At 44.6% G+C, this 23,839-nt stretch overlaps 1 protein-coding gene across 1 annotated transcript in view; it reads right to left on the bottom strand.

Moving 5' to 3' along the window:
- Positions 1-1,611: 1,611 nt before the first annotated feature.
- The window catches only part of COL4A4 (collagen type IV alpha 4 chain), a 118,461-nt gene continuing 96,233 nt past the window's right edge, over positions 1,612-23,839 (bottom strand). The window contains exons 41-49 of the mRNA XM_081052078.1: positions 23,595-23,723; positions 23,387-23,500; positions 21,994-22,149; positions 19,878-19,985; positions 15,871-15,996; positions 10,658-10,774; positions 8,840-9,028; positions 6,980-7,266; positions 1,612-6,544 (exon numbers count right to left, since the gene is read on the bottom strand). Coding sequence (XP_080908204.1) covers positions 6,281-6,544; positions 6,980-7,266; positions 8,840-9,028; positions 10,658-10,774; positions 15,871-15,996; positions 19,878-19,985; positions 21,994-22,149; positions 23,387-23,500; positions 23,595-23,723 — 1,490 coding nt within the window. The 3' untranslated portion in view covers positions 1,612-6,280. The remainder of the gene's footprint in view (positions 6,545-6,979; positions 7,267-8,839; positions 9,029-10,657; positions 10,775-15,870; positions 15,997-19,877; positions 19,986-21,993; positions 22,150-23,386; positions 23,501-23,594; positions 23,724-23,839) is intronic.

Consider the following 23,839-nt stretch of genomic DNA (forward strand, 5'->3'; position numbering starts at 1 on the left):
AACTGTCCTGGCAGAAAGAAAGGGAACCATTCATCCTGTTTCAGTTTAGTTATGGAGGCTCAGAGAGGAGAAGCGAGGGGTCCAAGATCAGCAGCACTTCCTGCTACTGTTGTGTTGAGCAGAAAAGAGAACCTGGCTTCAGCAGGAAGAGTAAGTTTGCGGAAGACAACTTACCTGCAGCCACACGTCACTTTCCTCCCACAAACAAGACACCAACCCCAGGGGCTTATGACTGGCATCTGTGCATGTCAGAAAGAACCAGATCCAGCGGGAGTGGCTGGAGTTGTTCCTCGTGCGTCATGGGAGCAGACTAAACGGTGACGCCAACCGCACATGTTGTGACCAGTCGAACACACCATTTACTGTGTGTGTTGTAAAACAGACTGATTGCTTTGTGACCAGAAGAGCTATTTAGTCCTGATTTTAAAGCTTTCCCTAGTTTTTCCAAACAGATCGATTCAATTGATTATGGGTGGTACTGCTCTCTTTAGCTGATCAAATTAGATCAGTGAGGACGCAAGCCACCCCCTGGAATAATGTATGATAAGAGTTCCTTGCTGGCATGTGGGAGAATAAAAATGGTCAAGTTAAACGGCACTGCTGTGGCTCAGCTGCCAGGTGAGGACCTCCAGATAGTCCTTTCTGCAACTCAGAGCAGTTCTCCTGAACTGGATGTCTCCTGACTTTGGACATCCAGGGGCTCCAGAGGTCTGACTGGTCTTCAGTTAGCCCTGCAATACAGGCCTTCTGGGCTCCCCCCAAGTCGCTCTGATATTATATTTATTATATTATACTATATTATATTATATTATATTATATTATATTATATTATACTATACTATACTATATTGTATTATTATATTATACCTAGTCTTATTTTACTATAAGTAAAATATATATAGTAAAATAAGACTGGGTCTTACATTAATGTTTGTTCCAAAAGATGCATTAGAGCTGATTGTCCCGCTCGGTCTTATTTTCGGGGAAACACCGTAGGTGAGAGGCTGAATCAAACACCGTTGAAGTTCCCTCCTACTTAAAAAGAGTGCCTCCCTGTGACAGTTACTGAATGTCTCCACTGCGCCTGCCCTGGCAGTCCGCGGTGTGTGGGCCACGAGAATACAGTCACTGCTGCACCCCTCACTTCCAGTTACCATGGTTATCAGTAAGTAACACTACCTTGCACTTTATATCACTTCATAGTTGTAGCTCTTACTCTGTATCCTCAGAAAAAGCCTGTGGAGCAGGTTGTCTCCTTCTCCGCAGGGTCAGTGCCCCGCCCACTGCCCGCAGGAACCCTTAACGTTGATGCAGACAGACCCCCAGCCCTGAGGCCTGGTATCTTGTCCATCCCTCACTCCACTATCATTGTGTGCACCACAGTGCTTCCCAGAGCCTCAGAATCCCATCCTTTCCCGAGCAGACGGGGTTATTTTCTACAGTCTGCCCATGCTCCTCCCCTCTGCAGTGCATGCTTCTGCTGTAGGAGCTTTCCTGGCTTCCCCACTAAGCCAGCTGCAAGGTAGGTCGCATTACGAGGTAAGTAAAAAAGTACCTTCACTTTGGCTTGAAAGAACAAATATGCGCCAGATCAAACAATTGTTTAGGGAGGTCATCACAGATTTATAGATATATAGATATATAATAAATGATATTATAAATTTAATACAACAGACATAAGTGTCGACAGCAGCCCAGGCATCTTGCAAACGTCACATGTCGCAAATCCTTAAGTATACAACCACAGGTTAGAGCAAGGGATGCAATGTATCAGACCTGCTTCACATTTTTTTCCTAGGAATCATTAAATATTTAAGCACCATAAAATTCAAGCATTTCATATGGATGTGGCAGCCAGCCGTGGTGGTTTAAAATGCATTGTGCAGTCTCTGGCAGATAATAACAGTGACAATGGAAGAGTACTGATTTTTAATGTCAATTGTTTTGTTCCCTGCAGAACTTCCTGATAATGTCCCTGCAGGAAATTGTGATGTGTGTGTGTGTGTGTGTGTGTGTGTGTGTGTGTGTGTGTTACAGTAACTTTGAGAATTGAAATAAAATAGCATTCCCAGACATTAAGAATTGGCCAGGTATAAATAATTCTAATTAGTAATTTATATGCTTGCGAGAACCATAATATAATTCTATGTTAAAAAATATACTTTTTTTATATTAAATGGTTTGTTTTAAATGGAGGACATGACAAAATAAGTATACGATGACTGCTATGTGCTAGGCATATAATCGTACTTAATTTTCAATGTCCCATTTTATAAATGAAGAAAATAGGGCTTAGAGAATTGGTGTAACTAACCCAGGGAAACAACTAGAAAGTGACAGAGCTAGATTCAAACCTGGATTTGACCAACTCTAAAGTCCACACTTTTCGGCTATTCTTACAGCCATATCAAATAAAAGTAGCAATTATTAAATTAGTTTGATGAGCTGATAGAAACACACACCTAATGTAATTTTCTAGAACACATGGAATGATTTGCTTTGTTATAAGCTAGAAGAGGCTCAAAATGAAATCTGTGATAAAATTAATTTTAGTGCACCATTACTTTGGCTAGTTTCCTAAGCACCGATAACACGTATGCAAATTTTGCAGTGGCACCAGAAGCTCTTACATCATGAGGAAACAGAGGTTACAGCCTGAGTTAAGTCACGTCACATTTCAGTGAAGAGTCTCCTCTCAGCTAAATCTCTCCAATTTTATCATTTCTGAAATTTCAGTTTATGCCAAAGCAAGCTGTTTTTCAGGTGATGGGGGTTGATGGTTTTCAGTTGACCCTGTGATACAGGCCTTCTGGGCCCCCCCACCAAATCACTCTGTCCTCATGTACACCTCCATCTCTGGAAGAACAGCTTCAGATAATCTCCAGGCCAGCCTACCAGTTGACTTTCTGTCAATCATTGTGAGAAGAGATCATGGGTGTCACAGTCAAATATTTTGAAATAAGAAATGATTTATACTCATTACTATTTTGTCAATGAGAACCCTGTATGCAGAGCTGAACATCTAACGCCTAGTGATGTTTATTGAGTTGTCATTGAAAAAAGAATTCAGTGTCAACGGGCTCAGCTCTGTGTAGGCACTGGGCATACAAAGGTGAGTAAACCATGGCCTTGCCCTCGAGGGGCTTACATTTTAGCAAGAGAATGGAGGAATGTGATGAGAATTTACAGGAGCAGTAGGGGAACACAGAGCGTGTATGGGGCGGTGAGGTGGGGGAGCGGGAGCAAGTCCAAGTCTCCTTGGGGAAATTCACAAACACCTCTCTCTCAACTAATTCTGTCTTTAAAGATAAATAGTTGGCAGATAAACGTGCCGGAGGGGAGACTTCCCAGAGAAAGGAATGCAGAGAGGTGTCTACCAGGGCCAGTTTCTGCAGGCCCTTTCACCCCATGGGAAGTCATTTGGACTTCATAGGTAGTGGACATACTGAAGGATTTTGAAGCCTAAGAATATCAAAAGCAAGCTTGCATCTTAGAGAAATGACAACTGGGATTTGAAAGGGGAGGCGTCAGTTGGGGGAAGTCTACTACAAGAGTATAGGTGAAAGACAAAAGCTGTGTTAAGACAGGTGCAGTGAGGCCAGAAAGGAAGGTAGCAGTCCACAGGAAGTGGTGACCGAAGTTCAGGTCTGAGGCATATGAGAGGAGAAGGAGTGGGCCAGCACGCAAAGCATGGACATGTGGGTACCGGGATGGCTGGGGCTCTGCCACTGAGTCTCCCACTGAGACTAAAACCCTGAAGGAAACCTCCCAGCCTCCGCTCACGACCCAGAGCAATTTCTCATTGGGCCATCTAGATGCCTTCAACCAACAAAGTTGGGGAGGGATTCTTGGGAAAGAAGCTTTGATAAGGATAATCACCTGTGATTGATTAGAACAGCTTTACGGCTTTGATCATCCTTCACAGACAAAGGCTATTTTGAAGTACATGAATATATGATCAGGGGAAGAGAATAATGGCTTAAAATAACATGATCTATTTCAAGAAGTTATTTTTTCCATTGTTTTGCCCTTTATATCATGTAAAATACTTTTGTAAAATCAAAGAGCAGAATTTGTACTGCGTTTAGATAGGGCTCTTGCAATACCAGTATTTTGAACAGTCTCATACACTATCCCAGGCTCACTATGGAACAAATTGCCCAGTTAATTCAGCCTGGTTTTTATTTTTAATATATCTGGCAAGTTATTAAAATAATACTCTGATACCAAAGTTAAAACTGTTTAAAATACTTTAGTAAGCAAAATATGTTTCTTACGCTTCATTTATCACCCTTACCTCTTCCCAGAAAATAGTCTCAGACCACGTTCATGAATGAACAAGATGAGTATTTGGAAGGATTGACTTTTGGTAATAATATGATAAAGCTTTTGCTTCCAAAAGCATAATTATAAATAAGGCTGAAATTGGCTTACATTTCAGGTGTTCAAAAATATGTAAAATGAGCATAGCATGTTTTTTTTTTTTAAATCAATAAATGGGTCAAATGAAGTAGGTACATCGCGAAAATATTTCATCTTAAAATGTACATTTTTCTTATTACCAGAAAGTATTCTTAAAGTAAATTTGCCAACCAGTGGCAGCCCATAGCAAGACTCATTTGAAATGTGTTCTGCACATAAGGGCACATTCCTAATTAATGTTTGGCAAGACAAATATTTCTTATTTACGAAGTTTTAATCAAGTTTTCCTTCTCTCAGTTATTTTAAGTGCACTGAAACTAAGCACTACAGTGAGTGTCACTCATGAGAAATTTTTCATGTTTTCTCTAAAATGACTTTTTTTTTTTAAATGAAGAAGGAAAATTTCTTAAAAATCTTTTCCAACAAGCCTTTTGAATTTTAGGATTAAACCACTGATTTCCTAGCAAAACAGAGAACATACCCTTTGCTATTCAGAAAACTATTCATAAATAGGCATGCCATCTAAACTTTTATAGAAGATATCAAACTGCTGTTTTGGTATAATACTGATATAAAATATAAGACTTTTAAAAAAAAAATGGAAACAGGATGTTCCCATGGAAACCAATAACAGGAACATAAAATTCTAATTGTCTTTGTTTCCTTTAAAGATAGCGCCATGTCTTCCTGGTGGGGTGACCATGACTTAAATGAGTCTTCTTACCTAAGTTTAATTAAGTCAGCCCTTAATTTTCTCCCAAGTGCATAATGACAGCTCTGTCACTTCCCGTATGAGATGCCATTATGTGTATGGTGGGAATGTGTCCACAGTGGGCTGTGAGGCAGCTCTGCGGGCGCTGATGGGGAGGGGAGCGAGATGCTTTGTGTGAGCCAAGTGCCTGCCTGAGCAAACCCCATGTGGCTCGAGTCCCATTAGCACGCAAGCACGGCAGACAAGCTGGACCCCGACTGGGGAAGAGTGGTCTGTTTGGAAGTTCACTGCCATGGGGAGTCAGTTTTTGTGAATCACTGCCTTAATATTCATTAATAGCTTTTAGGCGCTTAATCCCTATTGGATATATTTTTTCCATAATTGCTACTTTTCAAAAGGGCTGCCAAAGTAGGCATTTCTATTCTCTGGAAAGTGCAGAAGAGAACATAATGTTTTATGTTCATCTGTGACGTGTTTATGCTAATATCACATCTTTGGAATACCTCGACTCTGGTCCTTTCTGGCAAGATGATTCATTCTGCTTTGAAATGAACTGTGAATGCTGGCTGTGTAGATCTTTGTTCTTTTTTTAAATCTCCTTGGGTTATGATTTTACAATTATTTAAAGTGCATGGAAAAATAGATTACAGAGGAAATCATTTTGAAATGTTGAAAATCTCCACTTTCTAGTTTCATTTGTTGGCCTATTTATTTTTTCCTGTAAAATCCATCCAGAAGCCCACTGTAATACAGAGTAATTGACTTCAGTTGTTTGAGGTGCTATTAACCAATGAATGGAGTTTTCAGTAATGTAATTTGTAATCTGGCCTTTTATCATCTATTTGCCTTCCTGTGAATTACCATATTTTTAAATAAAGCCAGCTCTTCCACCATCCTCACTAAAATAAGAATATCTGGGTTTCATCTAGATTGGTAGGTCCAAACAATCCATACGTGTAGCGTTTGCTCAATCTGTCCAGAAGAGAGGAAGGGATTACAGTACTGTGGGAATAACCACATTGAAACAGAAGGAACAGCTGTAACTGGAGTCCGAAAGTAGCACCATTAAATCTTGTAGCACAGCCTAGGACACCTTAGGCCCCTAGGAAGTTTCTCTTGGTGGCACATTGGCAAGTTGGGGGTTCTCTAACTACTCTTCACGCAGACCTGGCACCTGCTGATTTTCTGTCGCTGGGCTTGGCTTTCTTTTAAGGTGTCTGGTGATGGTGCCGAGGAAAACTGCAGGTGTGGTTGCACCGTTGTCAGCCAGAAGCTATACTTATTTGCAAAAAAGTGGCAAGTACCTTGCCGGCCTTGGCATTCAAGGAACGGGGCCGCTCTGAAATCTTCCAGGCAGCTGCCAGGTGACATGAGCGCCTGCCCTCCTCCTTGGTCCCCGGCTCCAGTGTGCTACCAGGACAACAAGAGAGAATTAGGTCTCAGACACACGCAGACAACCCCAGACCCAAACAGTTGACATGCTGAAGTCTGGGCCTGACTTGATCATTTTTCCTGAAATTATTCCAGGAAGGACAAACTACGATCTGCTGGGGAAAGGAGAACTAAGAGACAAGTTGGCTGTACACACAAAATTAAACCACTCACGGATGGCTGAGCAGTTCCAGCTTCTAAATTCTACCAAAGAAATTAAAAAACAAACAAACAAAAAAACCACTAACTGACATTGAGGAAAAAGAACTGCCCTGCATCTCAACAGGCTGTGGTTTGGGGTGGCCTTTATGACCTCATGTCCTCCTGCTGTCCGTCTGCACAGAGTTCACAGAATGACTGTCCAGTCCAGGGACAAGCGAGGGGTATGACAATGGTGGGTGTGCAGGGGCTCACCATCAGGAAGGAGTACCCAATCCACAGGCTGCGCCAGGCGTGCGGACACGGCGGGATGGACTGGTCCTGGCTGTGCACGGCCACCGCCTGGGCCGGGGCCTCGCACACGGCACAGCGGCTGATGTACGGGCGGATCTCCTCCTCCGAGAGGGGCATCATGGGCAGGGGCGCGGCGCTGGCCAGCCAGTAGGATCTGTCGTTTCTGCGGGCGTAGTGGCACACTTGGTGGATATTACAGTAGGCAAAGGGCAGCGTGCTAAACACGGGGAGGCAAGACCCCGCCAGACCTTGGGACAGAAGAAGAGACAACGTGGCATGTAAGCAGCCTGTCCTGGTGTGCCTTCCTACGGCGGCCTTCCTACAGTGGCCATCTGCAGACACCCCCTCTGACATATGGAGCCCTTGCCAAAGTGTACTTCTGTGGTGGTGAAAGCAGGGTATGTGCCTGACCATTTCTGCCACCTCCCTCGTCCGGTGAGCCAGACTCATTCCTTCATCCACTCATCACTCATGAGCCAAGCAATCAGACAGGTGCAGGAGGCAGAGTGGTGAGCACACCTCCCTGTCTTCCCCGAGCTCATGGCCTGGCCTGGTGGGGAAGCTGGAGGAGCAAACAGGTGTTGAGAATACAGCATGACAAGCTCTGTGAATGAGATGTATGGGGCTCCGGGATTTATGGGAAGGCTAATTAGAGGAGGTGATTAGAAGCTAGGACCTGGAATAGGAAAAACATGTAGCCAGGTTTGGAGGTAGTGGAGACTATTCAAAGAAGAGACAGCAGGAAAGAGGACTGTACTATAATAAGGGAGCATGGAGCTCAAAGAACGCAGAGAAGATCAGTGCAGGGAAGGTGGAGGAGGAGGTCTCTGTGTCTGTCTGTCTCAAGAGTGTGCAGAGATCAATCAGACCAGAGGATGCAGGCTTTGTCAATCTGATTGAGGACTTTGGATTTTACCCCAAGATCTGCAGAGCTTTGCAATGTACCCTTTGCTGAGGCCAGGGCAGAGGAGTGAGACTGGTGGTACCAAGACCAGCAGGAAAGCGACTGATGGCAGAAGGGAGAGGAGGAGAGAAGTAAACAGAGTCAAGATATGAAATGTTACTTCTTCCTTTCCACAAGGCTGCTCCGATGGGGAAGGCCATGGGTGAACCCAAGGGAGAAATGGAAAGGGACATGTAAGTAGCTGTAACCTCCAGACCTATGCCCTTCAACCACCTTTACTAACAGCGGGGGTCATGGCCCAGGGAGAACAGTGACAAAACTCATCTCACCGTCAGCCATCCCTGTTGGCATATCCTTCCGGTGTCCACCACCCCAACCATCACAATCTTGGAAAGACAGTGTTTGCTGGCACCCGGGTCCTTACACTCTTGGTTTAAAATCAGTCTTACAAATCTACTATTGAAAATTGACAAGTAGTCCCAAGGGTGACTCTCAAAGTTCTGTAGTTTAAGAAGAAATTGGAGGAGGGCAGAGTTGGTGCTGGCTAATGCCACATCGTGTTGATGCACCATTTACGTATAAACACAGGAACTGACCGTGTGTGTCCTGATTAAGTAATTTACATTTGGAAGTAAAAATTGCATTGTATATCAGAGTTACATTTAACTTACTGAAAATCATTTTTTGAAAACTAACAAGTAGCCAGATAACAGTAACAGTAGCCCGAATGATTCTCTTTGGCACCTCACAGATTCACAGGTTTCATAGAACTCGTTGAGAATTAGTGTGGTAGTTTAAAAAGAAAAAAATGTTCATAAAAGATGAGCGGTCATTTAAAATGTTTGTGAATCCATAAAGTTAACCCGGAAGTTTTACTCTCAGGCAGTGGACATGGCGGCCCCGTGCTCTGTACGTACCGAGGTCTTGGTTGTGAGCTCTCTCCTGTCCTTCCAGGTATAACAGACTGTAGCCCGTCCAGAGCCTGGGCATGCCCATGGGGCAGGTGGGCTCTCCGTCTGTCTGACTGTGGAGAACCAGCAGGAAGCCACTGAGGTACCCAGGGCCAAACCCTTTGGGCCCAGGATCCCCAATGGGCCCAGGAGGGCCTGGAGGAATAAAGAAAAAAAGAAAAATGAAGGCAGTTGAACCAACATTTCTGAGCACCTCTGTTCAGGTGCATTGCTGAGCATTCAGGGAAGAGAGAGAGGAGTACGCACGGCCCACTCCAGGAAAGCCGCCCCACACCACTGCAACACACAGACGGCTCATTTGGCAAGCAGCACCCAGGTGGCTGGGCTACACTAGCGTAAATACAGAAAAGAGACAAAACTCCCTCCCCTGTAGAACTCACGTTCTAATTGAAGAAGAGAAATCACAGACCATAAGCATAATAAAAAGGTAAAATGTGAAGGATGTTAGAAGGTGATAGGTGTTGAGAAGGAAAGAACCGGAACGAGGTAATGACACACCCTGTGTGTGGTCCTCCAGCCTTCTCAGACAAGACAGGGAGCCCGCCTGTCTGAAAAGGTGATTCTCAAACTTGGTCTTTCTTACACCCCCCGACCTGTGTCACGGTTCTGGCATATTGTCAGTTCCATTCTAAGGAGGACAGTGGCTTGGGATCTACTTGTACAACTTTGGATCCCTTCTTTTGTAAGGTGGGGGAGGTAGAAGGAAGGCCTAGTTCTGGAATTCTTGTTGGCGGATGGGAAATGATCAGGTCTACAGAATGCAAACAGGGTCTGTCTCCTTTGGCACCATAAGGGGCTGACCTTTTGACGAAGGCCTATGACCATTTCTAATTGGCAAGAGCAAAAGGTGAAGTTTGACTTGGAAACCAAAAGCTTTTGTGTATTTGTTTTTAACTTGCTTCTGGAAGACTGGGAGTCTCTTCCCCATTTACACTGCAAACCAGAGGTTACAAAGTGGTAGCTTCTGGATTGAATCAGGCCTGTTCCTGTGTTCTGTTTCACAAGTTGAGGTCTTGGACTTGAAAACCGGAGTTAAGGGAACATGGGGCCCATGTTTCTACATGGCAACAATTGGCAGACCTGAGCGGCAGCCTTCAGACTGGGGGCTCTGTTTTGTTGCAGCGCCCCCTTCCCCACCCGCCCCCAGCCCTCCTCACTCGTACTCTGTAGAGATGAGACTGTGTCTTGGAGTCTTTGGGCCCCCGATGCCTATCATATTGCCTGGTGCATCGTATTTCAGATGTCTGTTCTGAAAAATCTTCTCTCTCCCCTCACCCAGTGCCCACGACCCCATTATTTTCTTAAGAAAGAGACTTCCATGCTGGCTGTAGGATAGGATGAAGTGCAGTCAGAAAACCAGAGGCCAAGTGAGTCACCCGGTGTGGAGGGTGAGACCACCTCCATTGTTCCCAGATCTACAGCCTCTCAAAGGTGGTGACACAGAAAATGCCAGGCGTATCTTGTAAAAGTGAACAGCAGAGAGGGCTGAGCCTTTTATGCTAAGGTATAGTGGTTTAGAAAAATACTGAACTGGAGAGGGGGCCTTGACGCGTTTGTTTGATGGTTGAATGTCAGTAAGCACCTGGGGGATACATCCTAGTCTCTTCTTGGTGTATCTGTCTGCCTAACACCTGGTGAGGTGGTATGTGAGGCAGGCGCTTTGACTGGGCCCAGTTTGGAAAGCTGCTTGAGAGGCTGGGGATCTTGGATACAGGTCTCAGATCTACCGTGTCAGAGAAAAGACGAGCCCCTGAACCTCTTTACCTGGTGCTCCAGGGCAGCCGGCTTCTCCCATGTCACCTTTGTGTCCCGGAGGTCCAGGGGGCCCTGGGATGCCGTCCTCGCCCCTCCTGCCATCCAGGCCACGCTCTCCTTTGCACCCTGCATGACAGGCCACGATGCAGTGATGAGAACAGTGTGACATCCGCTAGCCAGCAGCACTCGCGGCACATACATCATGTGCCACCTGGGTGTCCCACTCTGACGCCAGTGTGCCAGCTCCTTTCATCCTCCCGGCGGCGGGAAGTCGGGATTACACTACCTCCACTTGGTACTCCAGTAGTAGTGGCTCTGAGAGGTCAACCACTTGCTAATATAGGTCAGTGAGCCAACAACGGGCAGAGCCGGAATTTGAAGCCAGATCAGGGAGGTGCTGAAAGGTCTTATCCTTAATAATAATTTTTTAGAAGCCTGAATGGAGGAATGAATGACATTTAATAGGATTCAGTTGGGGATCAAGTTAAATTTGGAGCAAGAGCAGCCATCTTTTTCAATAGTTTTTTTTTTAATTTTTTTGTTTAGCGTTTATAACGTGGTAGGTACCACGCCAGTCCCTTTCTGTGGATTATCCAATTCAGTCTTCACAGCTGCCATATGACTAAGTGCTCTCATGTGCCAGACTACCAAGGGGACACAGAAAAGCCAAGGAGGCCGTCACGTGTGGAGAGGAGTAGAGAGGCTGTGCCCTCAGCTGGCAGCCCCTGCTCTGTGACAAGGCACACAGCATAGGGGCACTCCTGCAAGGGTGTAAGTTGGGCACTTGCAGCATCACACTGATACTCTAGGGGTTCTGTGTTTGCTTACTTGTGGCCAAGAGGTCAACTCATTAGTCACCTGCTCCTTCGCTCAGAGTAGCAGATACCGTCCTTGCCTCTGGGGGTGTTTATTGCCATGAATTACTTACCCGAATTACTAGCCCTTTCAAGGCTTCCGGTCCCTAGTTGTTATCGTCTCTCCCTGGGTCCTTTTCTCGCTTTCTCCCTCTCTGTCCTATCTCTCTCTCTCTCTGCCACAAATTACCCGAAAGCCAAACTGATTAAGTCAAAGAGGCTTGACTTAAGTAGCTTTCCCTCTTTTTCACCCTCAGACTTGTTCTACAAGGGCTTTGGGAGCCACCCGAGTGTTGAGAGCAGGGGACGGCCACACTCTAGTGATCAGGTAGGTGTGTCATGTGACTTTGCACTCTCACCCAGGCCCACCCTTGTAGCCATCTGAAATGCATGCCTCCCCCAAACCTCACTGCTTTTAAAATGTATTCTAATATCACCTGCCTGAGCGTGTCCCACACAAACCTGCTGCTTCTATCCCCACCACCAGCCCGTCCCTCTGCTCCACATGCCATGCTGGTGATGGACATTCAGTGTGGGTGTTTCAGGCATTCCTGGCTTTTGGGGTGCTGTCATCAGGCTTTCTCACCCCTGAGTCACAAGTAGATTCTCTTGGAATGCTGAGCAGTGCCTGGACTGTGTTCTGTAGGTGGTTGTCACTCGGTGAGGGAGGAAGGAAGCCTTCCCTTCCCCCATGTGGGTGAGAGATGCCCTCTACTTTCTAGAACTGGGCAGAATCCCCCCTTCCCGGATGGTGCTGCTGTATGCGAGCTGGCAACAGCTTCAAAGAGCATGTCTGTTATTTTGGAAGGATCTCAGGGCCCCCACAGTGAGCTCGGAGCATTCTTTTCTCTCTCCCACCCGACAAGGTCATTCCAGCCTGTGGCCACTGCACTTTTCTGGAAAGGGCTTCCCACGTGCTAAACGGGTTTCTCATTGAAAAGAGAGCAAGTATTCCCCCCGAAGTATCAACATGGGGCGAGATCACTGCTGATATGGGAAAAGAGTTCACTGGCCAGATGCTACAAGGTCGGCTTTGCTCCTTTTAGGGAAGACAGAGAAATTGGCAAGAGGATGGCATTTCAGAAGACAGGAAGCAGGCCTCTTCTAACCTGACTTGTGTGCTGAGAACTTTCCACTACGCAGACATGTCCTCCACCTGGAACTTGTTTTAAAGACCAAAACTACATCTAAGAGCCCTCCAATGTTCGATGGATGACTTCCTCTGAGAGGGTCACATGTTGACTTGAAGATAAACACATTCCAACAGGATGTGGGTACATCCATGAGGCAGTGACAGTTCAAACCAAAATGAAACCGCCTTTGCGTTCATCACAGGGAGGAAAAGTCGTAGATCAAAGAGATGTGTGAGGAGAAAAGCAGAGACTTTCTGTCCGGAGGCCTCTTAACAGACACAGTTGTACTTAGAGTGGCCATTACCCATGATCACTGGGGCAGGAAAAAGCCAGAAGTTTGTTGGGTGTTTTTCTACGTAGATTTCAGCTACAGCACTTGGTTACATGCTTGGTTTCTTCAGCTTAGCAATGAAAAAGGTTTTGAAGGGAAAACAGGAGGAAATCAACAATGTCATTTTAAGTGGAGGTGCTACTGCCTGGTGGCAATTCATCCTTCACTACCAACCTTGGGGGTGGTGTACCAGCCCCTCACACCTACAGATGGCCCATCATTCAGGGCTGGGCCACTTTACACCCTTAGAATGGACTTGTCACTTATTAGCAACTGGACAATACAGCCAATGCATCCACAGTGACCAGAGGGAATAGACAGGAAGAGGGGACCAAAGAATACAGTGCCAGCAAACGGGTCTTTTATAACAGGAGCCCGGGGTCCATGTCAGAGAAGAGGGAGCCCAGACCAAAGCACTGGCTTGGGAGTGGGTGCACAGTAGGGCAAAAAGCTCCAGGGAGCCCGGGCCAGGGAGCACTGCAGCCCACACTGTGAGACATGGGGGAGAATGTGGGAGGCTTCCCAGGAAGGACTGCGTACTGTTTTAAAACATAACCACATTCTATGGCACAAGTGCGTCCTCGGTATTCCCACAGCCAGCAGGCAGCATGAGCCCCATTGATAAGGAGAGGGTACGGGAAGCCAGAGAAGGCCCTTCTGTGGCCGCCTGCAGCTGGAGCAGCCCATCCGACCCACGTCAGGAGGAATTAGCGACAACAGGTGATCACACCTGTGCCCACAGAGACTGTCAGCCCTCTTTCAGAAGCTCACTGTCTGGGAAGAGGGAATCTTGCATGTGCCCAAAAACACTATTAAGTTAAAGGGTACAGAATTTGTCCACTGATTTTTTGCCTTCTCGGTTACTTTCTTTGGTTATTTTCCAAAGCCACCACAATGGGTGAACCCAACCACCCATCTGGTCGCCATTGATATTGGGGTGAAGCAGTGGGTCTCAATCCTGGCTGCCATCTGGGGAGCTTTTTCAAAACACTGACACTGAGGCTCTGCTTCCCTTGCATGCTATTGGTCAAGGCTGAGGCCCAGGCATCAGGACCTTTTCACGCCCTTAACGTACAGCAAGGATGGCGTCATCAGGGAAGGTGTCACTCTTAGCTGACTCTTTCAAGGATGGCATTCATGTAATATAGTTAGGGTTTCTCAAACTTGGATGTACAGACAATATTCTGAGGATCTTGTTGAAATGCAGATTCTATGCATGTCTGGGGTGTGACCACACTTTGAGTAGCAAGGATGTAGCTGGTAACTCTTAGTTACCAGGTTATTAGGCCAGCCTGCCCCACCTGTGCCTCTGCCATCTCCCTGTTGGACAATTCTGGTTCCTCTAAACCCAATCTTTCCCTAAAGTCTCTCTCTGCTCAAAGGCCTGCTCACGCCGGGGTCTTAGCAGTCCTGCGATGCCCCACACTGGAATTCACCTCTCCCTGGCCCCTTCTCCTGATGCCTTTTGCTTGAAACTCCTTTAAAACACAAATTATGATCTCCCATTATTTAGAGTTACTTATGGTCTGCTGCCTGTTTCTGCCATGAGATTGTGAGACCCTAGAGGGGTGAAAAATACTTTTTATTCACACTTGTGTTGCCCACGACATCTAGTACCATACTTCATAAAAAGTAGGGGCAACTCTGGAAGTAGTCACTGAAATGAATTTGCAGAACCCCATTGGAGGCCACATCTTCTGCTTGAGGAAAGTTGTCATTTGTTTGTTTGTTTGTTTTAAGGTAGGGGGACCCAGCCCTTGACGTTGTGAATATATACACAACAAGGCAGCTAGGTTTTAAACTCGTTGAATGACGAGTTACAGTGCCTGACTGAGAGCTTTGTCTGTGCAATGAGTGCCAAAGAAAAGAGGAGTTAAGTAGCTGCCTCAATTCCCAATGGCGGCTCCAGGGGACACCCAATTAACCTAGTGCACAAACACAGATGCAGTGCGGTGACTACAGCCACCCCCATACTAACTTGAGGGGGGCTCCAGAGCAGATCTGGACACAACCCAAGAGCTACTCAGACTCCAGCAGAGGGGACATCTCTGGGGACCTTCGCTATGTGGGTTTGGGGAAACATGAGAGAAACAAAATTCAGTTTTGCGTCTCATTCCTTTGGCCCTAAATCAAAAAGAGCTAAAACCACAGCAGGGCAGTAGGGAAAAAGGGAAATGGAATGGCCTCATGCCTCTTAGGCATATAGGTTATGTAGAATCACAGGCCGTGACCATTGGTCCAAAGAGATCAGAGGCCTCTAGATGACGAGCCCCGGACTCCCTAATCTCTTTATACCTTAGCCAATGTGGGAGTGATATGAGTAGAGAAAATAAACTATGCGGAGGCCACTTTTAAAGGAATGGTTTGGTTTAAATACTTAAATAAGGAACCTGCTACCCTGACAGTGACTGAGCAATGCTCAAATCAATTAAATGAACAATGCAGTCATTGCCATAATTTAGAGCAGCCCTCCCCCTTCTCCCTCCTCCAAGCAGGTACACCTCTTTCTCCCTTCTTGTAGGCTGTTTCTGCTCCACAGAGCCCCAATTCAGTAGTTTTTCATTCAAAATCAAGTCAACAGCTATTAACGACTATTAGTAGAGCACATACTCTGTTGGGCTAAGGGATTTCAAAACCTCATGTCAAAAGTTACACAGTATAAAAGATTTAAGTAGGCTTTCAACATAAAAATGGAAGGGATGTGTTGATCCAGCCAGTACAGGATTAAACCTTCAGATAAATGTAGAAAAAGTTGTATAAGGGAAAAGAAATCTGTATTACTTCAGTCTCACTAGCTGTTTAGACTCCAAAAAAAGAAAACAACTTACATAGCAAAAAACACCAAGGATTTTTATTTCAGCAACATAATACACACATCATGAACAATCAGTGTGAGGCTCATACCTGGTCCTGGGGGGCCTCTCATTCCGGGGAGCCCCATGGCTCCTTCTGGTCCTCGTGGGCCTGGTACTCCAGGAAGCCCAGGGATCCGGGGGCAGGCATCCAAATCTGGAGGTGGCCCCTGTTCACCTGAAACAAGAATCACCGCTTATGTGAGGGAGTCAAATGCTTATGAACACGCTCCTTCTGCATCCTCAAGTTAGACAGGCTTCTGACACTACACTGAAATGTTGTCAACAACCCCATGAAAGCTCCATGAAGGCGAAACTTTGTTCATTTCGGGGTGCGTGAAAAACTTCCAGAAAACATTTTGTTGAATAAATGACTGACTGACTGACTGAATGAATGAATGAGTGAGTGAATGGGATCTCAGAGGAAGCAAGAGAAGTACAGAATAGTGAAGATTGGTTGAGTCAGCAATAATTTGATGACCTTCACAGGATTTCGAATCTTTGGGCAACTTTTTACTGGGTAGCCAGCCACAGGTGGCATTGGGAGAGGTACTGGTGGGTTCTTAACGCTCAGCTTAATGTCACTCTAATTCATTACAATACACTGCAGCCAGGGGGAAGGGGTGGCAGGGGTTCCATAGTATCTATTACTCAATGAGATAGAATTTCATGCTTCAGAGGCACTAAAGCACGACTTTTAACCTTGCATGCCCGTTGGAATCATCCAGGGCAATTATAAAAATATTGATGCCTGCATCCTCTTCCCCTCCGCACCTTGGAAGTACTGCTTGAATTGGTGTAAGACACGGCCTGGGCATATCCTATACACTTGGGACACTAAGTTGTATGATACACTCAGCTAGGGAGTTTTTTAAAGGTACTGGTGCCGGGACCCATCTAGACTTATTACATAGGAATTTCTGGGGGTGGGACTCAGGCACCATTTTTTTACAGATGACTCCAATGTCAGCCGGGGCTGAGAAGCACCAGTGTAAGTTGCAGTTCTGATTTTAGCACATCATCTGGCCAGTTAGAGCTGAGAGTATTGAGCCAGTAGGTCTGTGGTGGGCCCAACTTTTGCACATCAAATATATTCCCGGTGAGGTTGATGATGTTAGTCTGGGGATCTCCCTTTGAGAACCCCTGTTCTGAAGGTTTGGAATATTTTTTCTTCTTGGTTACATTTATATCTTTAAGACATTTTTTTTTCTAAAGCTCATTCAGTCACCCTGTGAACATTCCACAAGGAAAAAGAAATAATAACAGTAAGCAATAATGATAACAGCTAACATGTATTGAGTGCTGTATCACATATCAGGCCCTGGGTTCAGTGCTTTATGATTAAATGCTCCCAACCAGCCTGTGTGTCACTGGAAAGAAAACTCAGGCTCAAGTAAATAAGTGATGTATCTAAGGTGACACACGGCAGCATTTAGATTAGAATCCAGGATGTTCTGGCTCCAAACCTGTGTTCTTAACTGCCACACTATACTGCCTTAACCCAGGCATCATTTTTTTTCCAGATGATTCCAGTGTCAGCCAGGGCTGAGAAGCACCAGTTCTGACTTGAGCACATCATCTGGCCAGTTAGAGTCCAGAGTTTTGAGCCAGTAGGTCTGGGATGGGCCCAACTTTTGCTCTTAACATCTATGTGATGAATGCTAAGAAATGTAACATTATTTTAAAATACATTGTTTATGAGTTATGGTTTTAAAATTCACACCAATATGCAAAATAATTTTAAGAACAGCAATCAATGATAAAGCAGCATGAAAATCCTAGAAAATGTGGCCATAATCACAAAGTTTGTAGTCTACACAGCAGGTGATGGGCCTGTACAGAATGGACTTAAACCCTACAAGAAGTTTAGAATTTGGTCTCCTGTAAAATATTGTATAAAACCACAAACAACAGAGTTGGGTATATTTACTATACGTACGGTTTAATGTATGTCAAACTTGGCTTTTTCACTCTGGGTAACTTGGGAGATGCACGTGACAATTTTCTATTTTCCCTAAGTAATCTTGCGAATTATAATTATGGTCGTCATTCACCAGTGGTAAGGGAAAGGGCGGGGGAGCATTTGGTACTTCAGATTTAGGATTTTGATGTTCTCTTCAAATTAGTTTATACATACAGTCACAGACAGTGAAAGGATTAAAGTGAAAACTTCAATTGTAATATTTAAGTATAAATATTTAAAATAGCAGAATTTTTTTAAATTATGATTTTGCTTTTCTTTACATTTTAATAAACCAGAAGCTAAAAGAAAGGAGCCAAGGCATCTCTTCTAAGCACCCTAAAAATAAAATAGGGTGTTTATGTTCAGGGCATCTTTCATTGGGGTTAATAACAGATGCCTGGAAAAAACAAATGCAAGCATTCACAGCTTTGCTTTTCTTCTTTTGAGAAACTCTATTTATTCTCTTCAAAAATGCCACACGCAAAATAATATGTTGCTTTTGCATTGTGGAGGATAGAGCGAACCCTCAGTTGAAAAGAATACTGGCATTTTCATTTTAACACACGAAGAAGTTTGTTCTTTGAAAATGGACTTTGGGCGTGATAGGAAAGGCTTGTCACAGCCCCTTCTTGAGTGTTAAGGACCCCTCTTTTCACGTTGTTGATACTGCTTATTTTAGGGATGTTCTATGTATTTATACTGGAAATTTATAAAAAGAGACTTGCATTGGTACATACTGGAGCATTTGACAGAGAAAGCACTTATACTTGGTCCCTGAACTGAAATAATATAAGCTGAGTATATACAATGCCTTGACAACCTGTAATGAGGCTTAGCATTAGGACACTCTAATATGGGCTTATTATATCTGGAAGGCATTAAAACCTAATATAATTATAGCACCCCATGTGTAAAAATGTAACAAAGTTTAACTCACAAGTACAGTGGAAAAAGCTGGGAATGACTAGAAAGCAGACTTAGAGGAAATTATTAATTTTATAGCAATGCTTACCTCTGGAACCTGGAAAGATCCACAGCCAAAAACCAAGGTCACACAGCGATTTTCACATGGTGGAAAGAGATTTTAAATTGTGAATTAGGAGAAAAGTGAAATGGATTGAGAGCATAAATCATAATTTGAGGGCAGCATTGACAACAAGCAGCGTGATGGCATCTTATTTACATAAAAAGTCTGCATAGTGTAACTGACAAGAACGGCTATTGTTTAGTAATGGAGTTTTCCTACCTAGAAAATTCTGAAATGAAACTCTCCTGTGCAACATAAAATTCCAGTTCATTTCTTATGGTAAGTATGCCCCAATTTAATGTATACAGAAATCCTGTCCATTTGAAGTCTTCTGAAAATTCCATATTAATTTGCCAAGTTTTATAGGTTATGCAAAGAAAGGAAATATGAATCAAAGTTATCGGCTTTTTGTCATGTTGGACTATGATCCACCACAAAGCAGTGTAGTTTATTTTTGGGACTAGAGTGCTATTTAGGAGATTGCAAAATATTCTCAACTGACACCACATTACTATAATATTTGATTTAGGATCTTGAAAGATATTACTTCTGCCAATCTCAGATACACACATCTGTTTGCCCTTTCAACTTTTCCTTGGCTGCTTTTGACACTGTGATGAAAATGTGTTGCCTATCGGGCTTAAATTAAATAGCCTTTCAACTTCATAGGAATCAATGTAGTTTACAGAAAACATTAAATAAAACACCTAGGAAAATCAATGGGAGTTCAGGGATAGGAACTGAATATACCGTCCTCACCTAACAATAATCAAATCAGTGTTTGCCTCTTGTGTGAGGGAACACAGATTTATGTATCTTAGAAATAGTGTATGTTAACATTAACTCCTAATTGTCAAATGTACTCGTTGTGGTAATAAATATTAGCTTACCAAACATGAAACTTTGTAGTAAATATAACCTCTATATCAGAAGGGGCTAACCTCATAAGAAGTTGCTGGTAATTTCAGAATAATTACTTTCTGAGAGATGAGACTGTCAGAGTAAGTGTTTAAAACAAAGTGCCGTGTGTGGGCTGCTGCGTGGAGATGATTGGGAATTAGAAGCTTACCTGGAGGACCAGGGGGCCCTTGTCTGCCTGGAGGGCCAGGTAAACCCTTCTCTCCAGGTGACCCAGGAAGTCCATGTGGCCCCTGTGGCCCCGGGAATCCCACTGGTCCTAGGAACATATAAAAACGAGGGCACTGGAATGGAGACATATAAGGGCAACGAGAGTTTGATGGCCTGAATCCAAAGGTTCTCCAACAAAATGCAGGGCCAAGTCAAGTTGGCCTCTGGGTCAAGAAGCTGAGAAGAGCTGCTTTTGTCTGAAGGAAACACGATAATCCATTAAAAGGACAAAGGAAGGTGGTGGTTCCATGATCATGACGAAACTAAATCAGAATGAAAAGCCCTATAATCCTGAACTTTCTTTGGAAACAGTCAAAGGACTAGAACTGAAGGGGAAATAAGGAAAGTCGCTGCGCTCCCTGGAGACTATGTGCCTCCCAATCCCGAGGCCCTACCACCCTCAGTGACAGCCACATCAGCCATCAGTAACCGGCACATGTTATCCCTTCTCTTTTTCCTCAACCGTGAAGTCCTCCGGGATTCTATGGAGTGCAGATCAGGCGTCACTTCCTCAGGGAAGCCCTCCCTGGAATCCCAGCCCAAGTCAAGTTGCTTTTTGATAAGCTCTCACAGAAGTATGTCCCTTCACTCAGGGCAGCTGTCTTAGTTTATACGGGTGGATCTTTTAGGGTGAATGTCTGTCTTCCCCGTGAAACTCTACGCTTCATAATAGTGAGGACTCTGACTACTATACACCTGTAGGTACTTAATGAATGTCTGTGGAATAGGTAAAGTATTTTCCACTGTGTGAATGTAAAAAGGTAAACTGAGGAAACTACCTCACCCTTCTCACAGTTATGCATTCTTTGGCCCTTCCACCCACTGGAATGGGAGTGAAGAAGCATGATTAATGTTCCGCCAATATTTCTAACTCTCTGTATATCCTATTGTAGGTCACTTATTTACATGTAGGCTATTTCCCCAATCCTTAAGTTTATTTCCGGGTGGGCGGTTTATTCCCTAGAGTAGCAACTGGGGAGGTGGAGTGTCTTTTTTGAGAGAGGAAGAGGTTGTAGAGCCAGCCCCTTTCTCCTTTCTGTTGGTGACTAGACTGATGGTACGTCTGTCCAATTCTGGGGTTCAATGATTGGAAGTCCACATACCTGCAAATATAAGTCACATTCTCTAAAATTTATTTTAGTGCTATTAGATTGGTGCAAAAGTAATTGTGATTCAAAAGGTTAAAAATAATTTCAAAAACCGCAATTATTTTTGCACCAACCTTTAATAAAGGTGAAGAGGGTCCTTATGTACCATTGTACATGTTGTGCACTGCACAATTTCAGGGGTGCCATTTGCATTATTGTCATGGCCACCTCATGGTGATTTTGATTTCCCCTCTGCCCAGATCTTTTGCCTTATTTCACATTTGGATCAGAAGTCAGGTCAGGTCCTGGTTATTGTGCTCCTAAACACTTCAACATTTGCTTCACTCATGTCTAGCTTCCTTATTTATGACGTAAGAGAGTTAAAATGGATAATCACAATTGGTCCCTTTTCAACAACAAAAATTCTGTGAACCTAATAATTCTCTGAAATCCTGGTGACTAAAAACTAATGTTAGCAGTTAGGTAAAAACTCATAAAAATAAATATTTCAGCCTTCAATAGTGGGGGAATTCAGTAATGGAGCCTCTTGCATGAATGTAAAAGAGCAAAGTCCGCAGTCTAAAACTGAACTGTTTAATACAGAAGCCACTCACCACACGTGGTTATTGAACACTTGAAACTGGCAAATCCAAACTGGGTTGTGCTGTAAGTGTAAAGTACACACTGGATTTCAAAAATGCTTGCATTGTGTTTCTGTTGTTCAATTCTGGTCTAGAAGGTTATCAAGTATGCTATTAGGGGCTAAAGATGAACTTGTGCTTCTTCTTCTTACTTGTCCAACTGTTACCCAAACTTTAGGATTCTTTGGAAAATCAAGATATTGGGAAATGTCATCACTGTTTCCATAAGAAACAGGAATTAGCTCATGGTGGTCCAGTACCCCAGACCTTTAAGGGCAAGATAGCGAAAGTCTTCACATGCTACTTCAGGAACAACTTGCACTCTTACCTTTCTGTCCATGCTGCCCATCACATCCTGGGAATCCTTTCTGTCCTGGAGGGCCTGGTGGGCCCTTGGGACCAGGAGGTCCCGGCAGACCATAGTCACCTGGCTCCCCTCGCAGGAGGTCAACACTCCCAGGGGGACCTGGAGGCCCAGGTGCTCCTGACCACAAGGAGGAGGCAAAAAGATTATTTTAGTCCGAGACAAATGTGTGCTGCCTGCTTAAGAGCTTCTTAAGGAAAGTAATCTACGCATTTGCAAGCATGGGATGGAGCGATTTAGAAGAATAAGAAAATTAATAGTATCAAGAGAGAAACAGAGAGTAGGTCTCATGGAGCCCAAGCTGAGAATTGGCGTAGCCTTGTTAGTAACTGTTAGATAAAATGAACCTAAGCAAAGCCTTTCTTCCCTTCAGGGACATTCCTTTTGAAGAATCGGTTTATGGTTTTTGTTTGCATTGCCATCCAACTGCTCTAATATGATAGATAGAAGATAGCTAGATAGACGGACGGACGGACGGACAGACAGACAGACAGATAGATACAGACATATGAATAAATGGAGGATAGGCTTTTGATAAAATTTGGCTGATGTGAAAGGAATGTTCCTTTAGTTAAACTTATAAACCTATTTGAAAACAAGCATCTACTCACAGGAATTGAGCCCCAATTCTATTCCTACTTAGCTTCTATACTTAGCACAGTTTTAAGCACTTTTATTTTTTGTAGTAAAATAGAATTATGTAATATTGTAATCCCACCTTTACTAAAATGCTAAGCATTTAAAGACGGTGGATTTGTGTCTCTTTAGATGAGTTCTATGGGTTAGTAGGAATAGGATTATCTGCATTTAGCCAAGCACTGCACTGAGCCATGCTCTTCCCCCAGCTCCCAGGCCAGCTCTGGTCCCATCCTATTTTGTTAACTATGGCCTTGCTAGAGTTTGTCCCTGTGAAGTGGGGAGAGGAACAAAATGTACTGTTAGCAGCACATGAAGAGATTCTGTTTCTGTGTGCATGCCAGGCCAGGTCTTGGCACTCTGGGCCAAAAACAGTGGTTTATGTGGCAGGTGCTAGAGATCCACGCTGAGACTGAGATTTCCTCCTACAGCCACTTCTGAAACCTCATGCTGAGCATCGAGCTGGCGATGGGCAAGGTTTGCCCTGAGTCCCAGTTGTACCCACAGGAAGGTGGTCTGATAGGGTAAAATAGAAGGGTGAGGGGCCTAAGCTCTAGGCCTGGGTATGGTCCTGCCAGCTCGCTACTGCCCACACTCCCACCTTTACCAGTTGATGGAGCTAAGGTGCTTCTACTCTGCATTGGCTGCTCCTACATCCCTACCAAGCTGGCAGCATCTAAGGAAAGGGGCGTTGCCAGCCTTTGCCACGATGTTCTCATACCTCTTGGGCCATCGGGGCCAGGAGGCCCTGGATCTCCAGGCAGACCCGGCTCAGGAATGTCACCCTTAGGAGCTCTTCCTCTGGCTCCTGGAGGACCAGGTGGTCCAGGTCTCCCTGAGGAAGAACATATTCAGATGTGAGCCTCATGACATCGAGAAAGTTTTGATTTTGTTATTGAGAGAGAGGGGCAAAGCATGCTGCTTCTTACCTGGTGGACCTGGAGGACCTTTTTCTCCAAAAAGGCCTGGAGGAGAAATTCCTGGGCTCCCAGGGTCTCCTATCTCCCCTTTCAGCCCAGGTATTCCCATTGGACCAGGTGGGCCCTTTGCATTCAAACCTTAATGAGGAAAACAGTATTAGCACTGCCTCTTCTCACTTGTCTTGTCATAGTGCCTGGAAAGGAACTGCATACAAGTAGGGGTATAACAGGGAAGCAGCTGGCTCTGTGGAGAC

Source organism: Rhinolophus hipposideros (assembly GCF_964194185.1).
Source record: "Rhinolophus hipposideros genome assembly, chromosome: 6".
In the NCBI taxonomy this organism is placed as follows: Eukaryota; Metazoa; Chordata; class Mammalia; order Chiroptera; family Rhinolophidae; genus Rhinolophus; species Rhinolophus hipposideros.